At 52.8% G+C, this 13471-nt stretch overlaps 2 protein-coding genes across 5 annotated transcripts in view; one reads left to right on the top strand and one right to left on the bottom strand.

Moving 5' to 3' along the window:
* Positions 1-542: 542 nt before the first annotated feature.
* Positions 543-13471, bottom strand: part of Rsph14 (radial spoke head 14 homolog) — a 77573-nt gene continuing 64644 nt past the window's right edge. Inside the window, 3 exon segments of the mRNA XM_052163486.1 lie at positions 543-808; positions 2723-2859; positions 4872-5097. Of these exon segments, the coding sequence (XP_052019446.1) occupies positions 567-808; positions 2723-2859; positions 4872-5097 (605 nt within the window). The 3' untranslated portion in view covers positions 543-566.
* Positions 10752-13471, top strand: part of Gnaz (G protein subunit alpha z) — a 49671-nt gene continuing 46951 nt past the window's right edge. For 2 of the 4 annotated variants that reach the window (XM_052163485.1, XM_052163483.1), the window contains exon 1: positions 10752-10985. Coding sequence is in view for 1 of the 4 variants with exons in the window: in XM_052163481.1 (XP_052019441.1) it covers positions 12630-12667 (38 nt within the window). In the remaining 3 variants the exon portion in view is untranslated. Of the gene's footprint in view, positions 10986-12402; positions 12668-13471 lie in introns of those variants that run through there. The other 2 variants (XM_052163481.1, XM_052163482.1) reach the window with 1 other exon arrangement.

Genomic DNA, 13471 nt, shown 5'->3' with positions numbered 1-13471 from the left:
GGAAGACCGGCTTAATCCCAGAGCAGAGGTTCTGCTTTGAGGTCCCGCTCTATCCTGTAGCTTCCCCAACAGAGGCTGGACACACTTGTTCCCTAATAAACCAATGCATCCATAACCTGCCCGTTCAGGCAGAACAAGATGGGCATAAATTAACAGGACGGCCCGAACCATTTTCCCCAGCTGATCTCTGCACCTCGGTCTCCCTACAGGGAAAACCATAGCTGAAAGTACTCAGCAAAGCTGTCTTCAGTTTGGGTCCGGTGCTGTACCTGCGTCCAGCTATGTTCCCTCCAACCCCCAATCCAACTCCCACCCCTCTCCCTGGAAGGTTCAGTCTTGCTTTCTACCAGCACTTTGTTATGGGGTTATCGCCTCCCACTTCCCATCGTGGGACGAGCATGTGCTGCCCAGAACCAGGTCCCTCTGGGTCTGTGTTTCTTCTTTGGCAGAAGAAGGCAGTGACATCGCTCCGGGAACATGGTGCGGCACTGACAAGCAAGCATGAGGAGATTCAACTCGTTTATTCAGGAATAGACGTAACCTATCGGGTCTAGCCGAAACGGAAGTCATGGCTTCCACTCGATCACTTTGATGGCTACTTCGGCTGCCCGCTGTATGGCCTCGTTTTTATGCGTCAGGAGGTAACGGAAGGTGGGCACCCTGGGCAGCAGTATCTTCCGGCCCTCGGGGGCTTCGGCCAGCATGGTGAGGGCTTTTGTGGCGTTCAGACACACCTTGGTCGTGGGAATGGTGCAAAGCAACTCCAGGAGAGGGTCGATGGCCCCGGCATCCAGGGCGGCGTACTTTCCTGTGGGCCACAGACACTGGGTGACCCACGCATCCGCACGAAAGGAGCTGCCTCCCGCTGTCCTGCTGCTGCCGCGGGTGTCTTAGGAGCAATGTCACCTGTACTCACCCTCTTCTCCACTTCCCCTTCCCACATTTCTGCTACACTCTTCTCCTGAGCATCTCTTTCTCCCCTTGCCTATTCAGCCCCATATCCTGAAATCAGCCTTCGAAAGACAACATACACAGTATTTTTAAAAGAAAAAAAAAGATCACATGTTTATGTGGCAGGTGTGTATTGGGCAATTGCTCTGCACCAGGCACAGAGGTGCAGTTAACAGTCAAGCCTTTCAGTTACCCTCAGAGGAGGCTGGACACCTGCCCTATGCCCCGAATATTAACACATCCATCAAAATCCCAGATGCCCCAAATGCTAACACATCCATCAAAATTCCGAGACCTCTATGCTCCATAATTCAGCTCAGGGTTTGACATGGGATAGGAGACCTATCTAGAAGTGGATGACAGAATCATGACAGAACCTGGTTTCTGTGCCTCAAGCCATTGGCTGAGGCCCAATGGGTCGCTGGCCTTCCAAGTCCTCCCACATAAGCTTGGGCTGAGGTACCCCCAATGTGGAGACACATGGGGTGGCCTGCTCCACACATAGTCAGAATTCCCTCAATGACGATAAATGATGGAAAGAGACTTCAGGCTCTTAAAAAACCACAAGTTCTCTTCCTACCTGTCTCAAATTCTACTACTAGGGTCTACAGGCTTCTGGGAGCCTCTCTATCTTCGTGAAACTCTGAAACATACTGCTTATAAAGCCAAGACCCACAGAGTCTTCAGGAAACGGAGAGGAAGCAGAAAGCACAGAGGGTGGACCATTCATGAATGTCAGATGGCTTTCAGAATTTGTAAGGGACAAGACAGGAGAATGCTACACCTCGTCTGTCAGATGTGGAGACTATGCTAGCATTTTTCCTCAGCTGTTGGTTGGGTGGCTTAGCCTTGAAGTCTGTCTAACTGGGAATCCTAGCCTGGGGGACTCAGGAGATGGTATTTCTATATTCTTATGGCTTTCCCTCAACTTGATAAAAGAAACTTGATAAGTTTATTGATATATGATCAAGAAATGCATAAAAGGTTGGGCAGCGGTGGCTCATGCCTTTAATCCTAGCACTTGGGAGGCAGAGGCAGGTGGATTTCTGAGTTCGAAGCCAGCCTACAGAGTGAGTTCCAGGACAGCCAGGGCAATGCAGAGAAACCCTGTCTCGAAAAACCAAAAAAAAGGGGGGGGGGAGAAAGAAAGAAAGAAAAGAGAAAAGAAAAGAAAAAAAAGAAAGAAATGCATAAAAGAACAGAGAGATGGATGAGAAGTTAAGAATATGGTGTTGCTCTCACAAAGGACTTAAGTTCTGTTCCTAGCACACATACACACACACACACACACCTACACATAACCAAGAACAAAATTTTTTTTAAAGAAAGAAACATGTAAGGTCAAGAGTTCCAGCATCTACTTAGACCCACAAATAACAGAATCATAGACACCTAACTAACCAATCTCAGAATCATGAATCAGAAGAGACCTGAGTCTGAGGTGTCATCTTTAGGCCAAAGAAATGGTTTGATATTGAGAGGCAGAGGTCCTAATGTGAGCAACTTGTGAGAAGTTGCTAGCAGCCCTCTGTGTCCAGGAAAATGAGTGAGGACTGGAATTTGGACCAAACCTTTAACAGGACTTTGATGATAAACCAAAAGTGGGTTTTGATGGAGTCTTGAGGCCTGAGAGGTCACTACTTGACCCCTTGACATGAAAAGGATACATTTGGAAAGCTCCCTGTGACTACAGGCAAGCCGGGAGAGCTCCCTACACCCTCCTGCCTGCATCCACCCAGCCCCGGGAACCCACAGGGCACCCTGGCCGTACCTTCAGTGGTCACCGTTGCGTGCATCAGAGCCCCGGCAGCATTGGCCTTCACCTCCTCATCCGTGTCTGACAACAGATTCACCAGGATGGGAATGACTTCATTCTTCCACACCTGCTTCTTGCCATCCAGTGGGATGCTGGGACAGAGAGAGAGAGAGAGAGAACAGAAGGAGATAAGACGTAGGAATGTCCCGGGACACACACTGAGATGGGACCTGGGTTGGGACTCTTATTGGTAATCTGGGACTAGCCATGCTGGGACTAACCATGACTGAAGAACAAACACCAGCGAGCGTGAGGGTGTCTTGCTGTGGAAAGAGATAAAGAGGCCCAGAGGGAAATGAGCCTCATTCTAAGTCATGTTCATAAGGGAAGACATGTTCATCTTGGCTTCAATATACGGAAGAGAAAGACCCAGGAGGGTGTGACCCACAGCAAGACTGTTCGACTTTGGATTCCTCACTAGAGAAGAACGGAGCTGCTCCACACAGCAGAATGCGGCCTAACACTGAACGGTGGTAGGTAAGAGCCTAGCCTCTCCATTCCAGTGTCGTATGAAGTCCTGTAAATGAGAGTGGTGAACTGCCCAAGAGGTTCTCAACCATAAGGGGCTGAGCACTACCCATCCCCCACTCCCAAAAGAGAAGGGTTTTCCAGTCAGGAGACTCTGCTCACACGGTAATGGCATGGTGTACAAACAGCCCAAACAACAGACTTCAACTGAGCTGCTTGATCGAGTTTCCTGGCTTCACTGCCCACAGGACTCTCATTTTTTTTTTCCAGAACTTTTAACACCGCAAACATATAGGCATTTTATGGGAACACTGCTTAGGAAACGGTTCTAGCAGCCACTTCTCAGGGGATACTGTGATGCTATTGGCTTTCTAGGGCTATTGGTCTCTACCCAGAGGCCATTTATTCAGGACGTGGAGTCCTAGGTCTACCTGCAGGGCTGCCCTGAGTTTATCTACTGAATGACTCAAGGCCAGTACTAGTCCAGACGCCGAGGAAAGAGATGAGTTTAGCTGCCTCAGGATGAGAAGCATGTGATCTAGTTCTTAGTGTGCATTGGAGAGCAGAACAAACCCACTGAGGGACATGGGCTGATGGGGAAGGACAGAGGAGCTGAGTGGAAGCTACACTGCCCAGAGACTCCTGGGATAGGGATATATATGGTCAAAGACTTAATAGTTACAGGTGGGTCTGGGGCCATGCATAATAATAAGCATTCGGAACTAGCACCCCAGGCCTTGGGTCAGGCCCACCAGAAATACCAGATAGAAGGCAAGCTAGGACTTAGAGGATAGCAAGGCCTTCCCTCCCCCTCACTCTGAGGGGATGTGACACAGACAAAGGGTTCCCCTGGGACACAGGACTAATTATTGGGATCTTCTGCGCTTCCTCGGGCTTCAGGACAGGGTTTACTGTGATCCTATGTGAAGTCAAGCACGTGACTGGGTCTCCTGGCTCCATCTCCTCATCTCTAAAGTCAGGTGTCCCCTTCCTTGGCAATTGTCAAACCGTTGACTTTATTGGTGACACCTGGCGTGTTTGCATACTTTGTTTGCTTGTTTGTTTTTGAGACAGGGTTTCTCTGTATAGTCCTGGCTGTCCTGGAACTCACTCTGTAGACCAGGCTGGCCTTGAACTCAGAAACCTGTCTCTCTGCCTCCCAAGTGCTGGGACTAAAGGCATGCGCCACCACTGCCTAGTGTTTGCATACTTAATTACCACCAGCTGTCATCATTATCGACGGAGTTCATCTGTTTGTCTTCCTCACGGAGAGGGGACCAGCTAGTTTCCATATTGTAGTGGTTATCATGTTCGCCTCACAGAGAGGTGACCAATCAGCTAGGTTTGTCCGGGATGGGAGTGGGAGAGAGTTTCCTGGCCTATAGGACAATCTCAGGCCAGACATCCCAGGTCATGCTAATGGAAAGGATACTCTTCTGACCTAGTGACCTCTTTCTCCCAGGACACAAGGAAGTTAAGGAAAGTATGCCCTCGTGCATGTCCTGTGACAGGCATGGCTAGGCAGAAGCCCCACTGCTGATCTACTGATAGGCCAGGAGTAGTTCAGTGGCCTTCTTCGACCCTCGGCAGAAGCCCAAGGAGGCGGCCCCTCGAGCCGACACAAAGTGGACCTCACCTGATGGCAATGAGGGCCCGAGCCGCTTTGCTGCGGATTTGGGGGTTTTCGCTAAGGAGCTTCTCCTTAAAACGGGGCACGGCTTGGCTGTCCAGAGCCTCGGTGGCGTCCTCCTGCAGGCACAGGGCCAGCGTGTCCAGGATGATCTCCTGGATGTGCTCCTCCTCCTTCTGCAGCTTCCACACCAGCGAGGAGATCAGGCCACTATTGACGATACCCTGGGCGCCTACATGACAGGAGAAGGCATTGAGGGTCCTTTCCTCCACCCCACCCCACCCCCAATGCCCTGTCTAGGAGAGGGGACTGAATCGAGGACTGGGCAGGAGATCACAGACTGGAGTGCGTCTAGAGCTAGACCTGAGAAAGCGAGGCCTGCGAAGTGGCCAGAGATAGAAGTCTTTGGCTACCTGTGCCCGGAGGGCATCGACCGTGGACAGGGGCATAGCGGCCTGAGAAGCTGCAACTCAGGGATGCAGATCTGGGCATGCGGGAGACCCTCTGTCTTCCATACTGTTGTGGATCAGACATAAACTATCCCTAAAGGTTCTTGTGTTCTTAAAGACTCCATCCCCACCAAGTGCTTCAGCTGAAAGCTGATTGGTTCACGATGGCATTTACCTTGTGGAAATGGGGAATATAGTGGAAGCTATTAGGAAGTGGGGTCTATTAGAAGCAGGTGGCTAGGGCTGTGCCTTTGAAAACTGTCTTATTCTCAACCACCACTTCTTCCCCCTCCTTCTCTCCCTCATTTCCCTCCCTCCCCCTCTTTCTCTCTTTTCCCGTCTCCCCCTTCTCTATCTCCCCAACCTGCCCATAAGGGGGGCATCTCTGCTCCACTACAGCTGCTACCATGATGCTATTATTGTTCTGAAATGAAGCCACGTGAACATGGACTGAAGCCTAGGAGACCATGAGTCTAAATAAATCGTCCTTCCTTCTGATGGTTTGTATATGCCCAGCTCAGGGAGTGGTGCTATCAGAAGGTGTGGCCCTGGTGGAGTAGATGTGTCACTGTGGGTGTGGACCGTCACCCCAGCTGCCTGGAGGTGAGTATTCTGCTAGCAGCCTTCAGATGAAGATGTAGATCTCTCAACTCCTTCTGCACCATGCCTGCCTGGATGCTGCCATGCTCCCCGCTTTGATGATACTGGACTGAACCTCAGAACCTGTAAGCCAGCCCCAACTAAATGTTGTCCTTTATAAGACTTGCCTTGGTCATGGTATCTGTTCACAGCGGTAAAACCTTAACTAAGATATTCCTTTACATTGGTTTTTCTCAAGTGGTCTATCATACGTAAAGGGAAATTAACCAAATTTCCTCCAGAGCAGTGGGGGAGCACGTTGGGTCTCCTTTTACATCCCAAATATGCCAAAGCTGCTGGAGCCCAAGATGGAAACTGTGGGGTGTAGAACAGTATCTCCTGCCGGCAAAAGACTCTGGCCCGCAGGGGTGGGAGTAGGGGTTGGAAATACCTTCGGCCGCGCAGGAAGCAGGACTGCCCTGGCTTCTTTTACAGGCCTGTACAGATTTCGCTGCTGTGACTATGGTACCAGAGCAGTGGAAGTGTAAAGCTGTGCTCCTTTTCCAGCTCCCCTTTCTGCCAGAGAGGACCGCACACATTGGACAGGAATAGGGGCGGGGTGGGGAGGCGGGGCCAGGCTATAAACTTTAAGGCACACCCCAGCCGATGCACTTTCTCCAGCCAGGCTCCGCCTCCTAAAGGTTCCACAACCTCCCTAAGAAACTGTCACACTAGCTGGGGACCAAGAGTTCGGTCACATGAACCTGGAGGGGGGGAGGAAGGGCATTTTATAACCAACCCACAGGGCATGGATGGGTGTTACAACACAGTGAGTAGATCCACAATAAACAGGACCTACCTCTCTCTTTTTGGAGCACCCAGAATGGGGCACAGAAGGCGCCCAGAAAGTCCCAGGTTATCAGAGCACCCTTCCCAACTCACGGCCATGAAAAAGAACAAAACTCATTTCCCTGCCGCCCAAGGGCCACATGTGACTGCCTGGCCGCCGGCCCTGCTGCCAGACCTCTCCGGCAGCCCACTGTGCCCACTACAAAGCTCTCCCATTGCCCCTGAGGAGGTGGCCACCAGCAGACATCTCTCTTTTCGGCCTCCTCAGCTAAACCCTCTAATTTACTCTAGAGAGGCAAATGAACAGGTTAATTAGCCTAAAGGTCTCTCAGTGCCAATTAGCACCGGGGAATTTCCTCTTTGAGGGCATCACCCAGGCTTTCCCCTCCGAGGTCCCTGAGGATGTCAGATGGCAGGGGACTGTGGCGATGGGGTGGAGGGGCAGGGCAGGGATCTCAGAGGCAGTCATTGTGCCTCCTGTTTCCTGATGGCCAGTGGCTTCTAGTTCTCTTCTCAAGCTTCTCCCTGGGGTGACAGGGCTTAGTAACTGGTTCTATCCATTCCTGCCCAAGGATCTCAGGACAGCTCCGGGAAGCCGCTTCCCCTCCTGCTTCAAGTGAACTGGGTTTAGTTGTTTGGTTTGCTTGCTTGCTTTCTCATTCCCCCACCCCCACCCCACCCCACCCCCACCCCGACTCCCAAAGCTTCGATTTGACAACTAAATATATCTTTTCCTGGCTGGGTGACTTTGAACCTATTAATCTCTGAGCCTGGTTTCCTCAGCACTGAACGGGTCTCAGTGTTAAACACCAGTAGAAGCTATGCACCCCCTGACTGCACTTGATTCTAGCCTAACTTGCACCTAGGGCTAGCTAAACTGCCCCCCACCTGGGGGTTGGGGGGGGACCCCAGGGGCTGATGTCCCTGCTGCCTGAGACTACTCTCTTGAGTTGAGACAGACACAGGCAAGCGGAAGGACAAAGTGAGGTGAGACCAGAAAAAGTTATAATTTTAGAGGCAATCTCCTCTTCCTTGCTAAGAAACTGGGGACAAACACCCAAGGATTTGCCAGCAGAGGGCAAAGCCAGACCCTTGGCAGCTTGGATTTTGTTTCCCAGGCGTCTGTCTCCAAAAAAATACTGAGCAGCAAAACCAGGGTTCATTCTGAGACAGGGGGGAAATTTAAAAATGAGGTTTGTGCCTGGTGTCTTTTCTGTTCATTTACATTGTTGCTCTGCAGCTAAGCACAGGAGAGGCAGGTCTGGCTATTTATAACTAACCCAGGTGCAGTCTGACGTGTTAAAGTGGGGGGATGATGGGATACACGGACCCCAGGGAACCATAGTGCAGAAACCCACCCTGCTGCCACAGCCTGAGAGTCAGTGAGTGTTGGGGGTGGGGATAGGCAGAGCTCAAAAGGAACCAGCCAGGACAGGCAGGTGTCATCCCTAAAGGACAGGCCCTGGATAGCTGAAGCTCCGGAGAGGCGCAGGATACCCCCTGCCCACACTGGAGAAGCAGGCAGGCTAGTGGAGAGCCAGCTAGGTGATAAGTCAGTAGGGAATAGGTGTCCCTGGGACTCTTGGGCTGTGACGGGCTCTACCCTGCACCAGACCTTATAGACTCACTTTGGTTTGTTCTTATTTTCTCTGGGTGGACTCCTCAGGGTTTTCGTCATCTGATTAGTCCCGGACAACACAGCTCACATGATCTGTGAGCCCAAATACTGTGGTCTGTTTGCCCCTCTCGAACACTACAATACTCGTCGTCGCCTGCTTCTTTGTGGAAAAAAAGCTAATCTTAAATTTCTCTGTTGGTTTTTAAGCCAACCTCCTCAGTGTTCCTCAAAGGCCATCGCTAGCTGTGACTATGCCTAGTAACCTTGCAGGTTTGATAGGTGTCCGTGGGACAAGGTGGCCTTTCCTAGGTGCGTGCTAGACCCCACATTCCTTCATGCCCACCCTAGAACACACCTCTCTCTGAAATGCTTGCTCAGCCCAAACATTTTTCTTCAAATAAAATGCTAGCTCGGTGCCCAGTGCTCTGCTTCCTATATGCCTCCAAAGCCCCACTGGATTGCCGTAACTATTCTGGATAGCTCCAAGAATGAATGATCATTCTTTCTATATACTCTGCCTCTGCTTTATAGCCTCCAGTGTCGTTGTTATTATTATTATTATTATTTTATATTTTAATTGTTGTTCTCCTTCCAGGTGCCCCTTCCACGAATGTCCCCACTCTCTACCCCCTCCCCTCTGCCTCTACGAGGGTGCTCACCTACCCACCCACCCACTCCCACCTCACCCTTCCAGAGTCTTCTGAAAAGGTGAGAGCTATATTCTAGAAGAAGCGTGGAGGGCACCAGCAAAAGACCACATGAGACAAAAGCCTCTCCTCTTGTGGGAGCTGCCAGGGTCGGGTCCAGCAGACAGCAACCAGCCCTGCTAGACCCATCTAGGGGCTAGCCTTTGCTTCCTCGCCTGGAATACTGTAAATTCCATTGCACATTCAATTGTAAAATGGAATTCCTACATTGGTTTTACCCTCTGCAGAGGGCTGAACTCTGACCCCTGAACCTGCTGCAGAAACTGCCTGTGCCCAGTCTTACACACTCACTAAAGTGTATGTCCTACATATATTAAGCCTCTGGGGGCGGGGGGGGGGGGGGGCTGGTGAGATGGCTCAGTGGTTAAGAGCACTGACTGCGCTTCCAGAGGACTCGAGTTCAAATCCCAGCAACCACATTGTGGCTCACAACCATCCGTAATGAGATCTGATGCCCTCTTCTGGTGTGTCTGAAGACAGCTACAGTGTACTTACATATAATAATAAATAAATCTTTAAAAAAAAAAAAAAAAAACCTCTGAGGAGTCAATAGTACACTCTTTGAAAGATTAGGAAACTGACTCTCCACTAGGTCCCAGTGACAGACTGGCGGCACAGCCAGATGAGTTGATAGAAATGTTCTTCAGCCATTAGCAAAATTCCTTCGGTCCTCATTGGTCACTTGTAGGAAGCACTGTTGCCTGACAGGTGTCTAGGTTGGCCTCAGTAGTGCCCTTAACTGGTCGCATCCCTAAAAGTTTAGGAAGCACTTTCTGAAGTGGGCTGACTCCCTGGGGTATGCAGTACAATGGTCCCCACTTCACAACAGAGGAAACATTCTCAGGAGAACGGTGCGATGTCCTACTTCCGAAGCATCCAGCTGGCAAGCACCAACACATGTTGATGGCCCCCTACCTCATCCTGGGCTCTAAGACACAAAATATGCTTAAAATTACAAAGATGGAGAAGACAGACAGGCACTACTACTACTATGGTGGCCCCTGGCCTGAGTCTTTGTCGTACTGGACTAGCAAGACGCAAACAGGGGCTCCTCCTGATGGGAGTAAGAATCTCACAGCTACATTCATTTGATGTCTCCTGGGGAGTCTCCAAAGTGGTCAGGTCTGCTGCTCTCTGTTACGGGGGTCGACTCCCAGAAGTGCCCCTCCAAGCTAAAAAGGAGAGCAGAAGAGAGGGCGAAGCATATGCTGCGAAATCTCGCCAGCTTAACCCATCAGGGTTTTTCTCGCGCCCTAAAGGATTATTGACTTGATCCAAGGAAGCCAGGACGACAGCATCTTGCAAAGAGACAGAGTGGGAAAATAGGTTGCCAGGGCTGAGTTCGAACTTCATTTGAGGTAAGGCACGAAAACCAGCGTGCAAGGAACCAGGGCTGCACTGCTCTGACGGTGGGTTTCCTAAGATGCTAGAAGTAGCGTCCGTGAAGCTCGGCGCAGTGCAGTGCCACGGTCGTTGGAGCCAGCAGCGCGTGCGGTAAGGCGGCGCGCGCACGGCCTCACCCCGCCCCTGTCTGTCGTTATTGGACGACTCGCACGTCCGTAGGCAGTTATCGCCCAATGGAAAACGAGCCGGAGCTAGTGGTAGGGCGGCAGCGCGTGGTGCGGGGCAGAGGAGCGGCAGACCCCGCCCGCGGTTGGCCTGGCAACGGACTGCGCTCGCGACTCCGCCCCCTGCCGGCGGCGGCGCGGTGCGGGGCGGGTGGACCCGCTTGCAGGCGGCGCGGGAGGGCGGAGGAGGGAGCCAGGGCGGCGGAGCGTGTGTGCCACCCGCGGACCGGTCACGTCCTCGCGCGGCCGCCGGCACCCGCTTCGTGCAGAACCAGGGCGCCACAGCCCTACGCTCGCGGCCCCGCCCCGCCGGGTGCAGCTCGACCGACGCACGAAGCCGCGCCCGGGAGGTGAGTGAGTGAGCGCACCAGCGGCCCCGGCGCGCACAGCTGAACTCGGGGCTGGGGGCGCGGCTGGGGCGCACCCCACCCCCACCCGGGTCGGGGCCTGGGGCCTTTGTGCTGGGGACCCGAGATCTATAGGTCTAGGGGTGCAGAGGCAGGGATGCCCCTCCGGGTGGGAGAGCCGCGAGGGTGGGGTTGTCTGCGAGGTGGGCAGGGGGTGGCCACGGCCCAGACAGGTGCCTAGGGAGGGAAGAGAGGCGGCCCAGTAACCCTTGGAAGGGGTGGCTGCCGCCTGATGAGATTGGGCAAGGGGTGCCGAGGATGATGTGGGACCACTGCACGCCCTGAGCGGCTGCGGCTGCGGAGTCCAGGCAGGCGACCTGCGGGAGCGACGCCAGGCGGGGGTCTCCCTCCGGGGGTCTAGGGACTCAGGCAGCCGCAGGTGTCAGGAGCTTGGCCTTGGGTAAAACTGGAAGAGAGGGCCCTGAGGCCCGGTACAACAGCTCGCTGCTCTCGGTCATCGCTCTTGCAAGGGAGCAGGTTCCTTGGAGGCATTTGGAGCCAGAGATGAGTATCGACCTGCTGCGATTGTAATGTGTTCCAGGCTCAATATTTTTTTCCCTTAAAAGGCGGTGGGGTGTTTGGGGAGAGGTGTGAGGGCCTCTGCTAGGGATCCTGCGGTGAATCTATGGGGGCTCTGCCTTTAGGGAGGTGCTGAGCCTATCTGGATGGAGGATGGCAGGAATCTGCCTAGGCCGAGAATTGGGGATCCTGTTACGGAGAGGAGGATGGGAAAGCCAAGTGGGACTAGGTTTCCCTGCACTGTGAGTCTCAGGGTGGAGGGACTAGTAACCTTGTCTGGGGAGGAGATTGGGGGCAAGACCCTGAGCCTTGACACTCTTTTCTGCCTAAGTGGTTTCCTAGCGCTAGGAATCATCTAGTTCTGCTAACCTGGCCCCTGTCTAGAGGAAACTGCTTGGCCAGATTCAATTAAGCAAACATTTACTGAGTACTGGCTCCCCTAGGGCCTGGTGCTGAGGTGGAAGGGTGGGAGTGGACTGGGCCAGCCCTCCCAGGACTGATTCACCTTCCTATGGGGGAAATAGGGCTGTGCTCTGATAACCAGGCCTTCCTTCAGTGCGGCGCAGGGGGCTTGGGAGGGGCCTGGGAGAGAGATACCCCAGGCTCAGGTCAGACCTGCCTGTGGGCAATGTAACATTTGAACTGGAGCTTGAAGGACACGGGCAGGGTCAGAATGGGCAGTGTGGGCAGAGGGGAGAGAATGAATGGAGGCCCAGGAACTTGGACTGCTGGGGTGGGAAGGAGCAGGGGAGGGATACTGAGGGAGGAGTCAGGACATGGATGAGGGAGGGGTGGGTGAAAGGCCAGAAAAAGCACAGGAAGGCAATTGGACAGAGGCCCCATGGCCCTCTGACCATGTTGGTTAGGGCTGTCTCGGTGGAGACCACAGCCTCCCTGTCTATAAAAGGGAAGGGTTCTGTGACCCCTAGAGCTGAGTTGTGTTAGAGAAAGAACTTCAGAGACCAGACAGGGCTCCTGGCCACCTGGGACTGCCTTTGCAAGATACCTGGTCTCTGGCAGAACCAGACCCCTGGGTAACCAACCCACCCAGCCCCCTGCCTAGCCAAGATGAAGTCACCTGCTTTGAAGGAGACAGTGCTTAGCTGGTGAGTCTGGAGTTGGGAAGGCTTGAAAAAAAAGAGGACTGGTACAAGGGACCGTTGAGGGACCCAGGAGGCTACAGAGGGCTGTCCCACACTGGGGTAAAATAGTGCCCCTTCCACATGCCTTCTCTAGATGTGAAGAGATGCTGGCTGGCGTTTGCTGTAAAACTCTTCCTGGGTGCGCCTCTAACAGATGCTTTTTTTTTTTTAACGAGACAGGCTGTGAATAGACATGGTTCTTCCCCTAGAAGGCCGATGTCACCTTCTGACCTAGCTCTAGCTGCTCCCTTCTTCCCTAGAGATGGTTTTGGTTTCTCTCAGAAAGGCCTGGTTCTTGCTCACCCTGGTAGTGTGCCCACCGTCAAAGACACGCGCACATACACACACACACACCTCCCGATGCACATGCACACACACACACACACACACACACCTCTCCTGGATGCACATGCGCACACACACACACACACACACCTCTCCTGGATGCACATGCACACAGGATATTGGCTGAGGCTCGGGGTACCCCAGCAAGAACACAGCCCCCTTGACTTCATGAAGTACATGGTCTGTGCTTCTTACCAGGGACCTGGCATGGAACTCATGGTTTGAGGCATAGAGAATGGATTCTTTCTCTTGTTCCCAACCTCTTAGACTTTTTGGTCTCTTGGGATAAAAATTTATTAAAAAAAAAAAATCTCAGTCTGTACCTTAAGAGATCCTATGGTAGGTCCAGCAGTATCTGGTTGGCTAAATGCAGACACCACTACCAGGAGGCCCTTGCAGAGAAGCCACTGGGAAAACATCTTC

Source organism: Apodemus sylvaticus, chromosome 19 (assembly GCF_947179515.1).
Source record: "Apodemus sylvaticus chromosome 19, mApoSyl1.1, whole genome shotgun sequence".
NCBI classification, from domain to species: Eukaryota; Metazoa; Chordata; class Mammalia; order Rodentia; family Muridae; genus Apodemus; species Apodemus sylvaticus.
The sequence above is the reverse complement of the archived record's forward strand: the minus strand, read 5'-3'. Positions and strand labels throughout refer to the sequence as shown.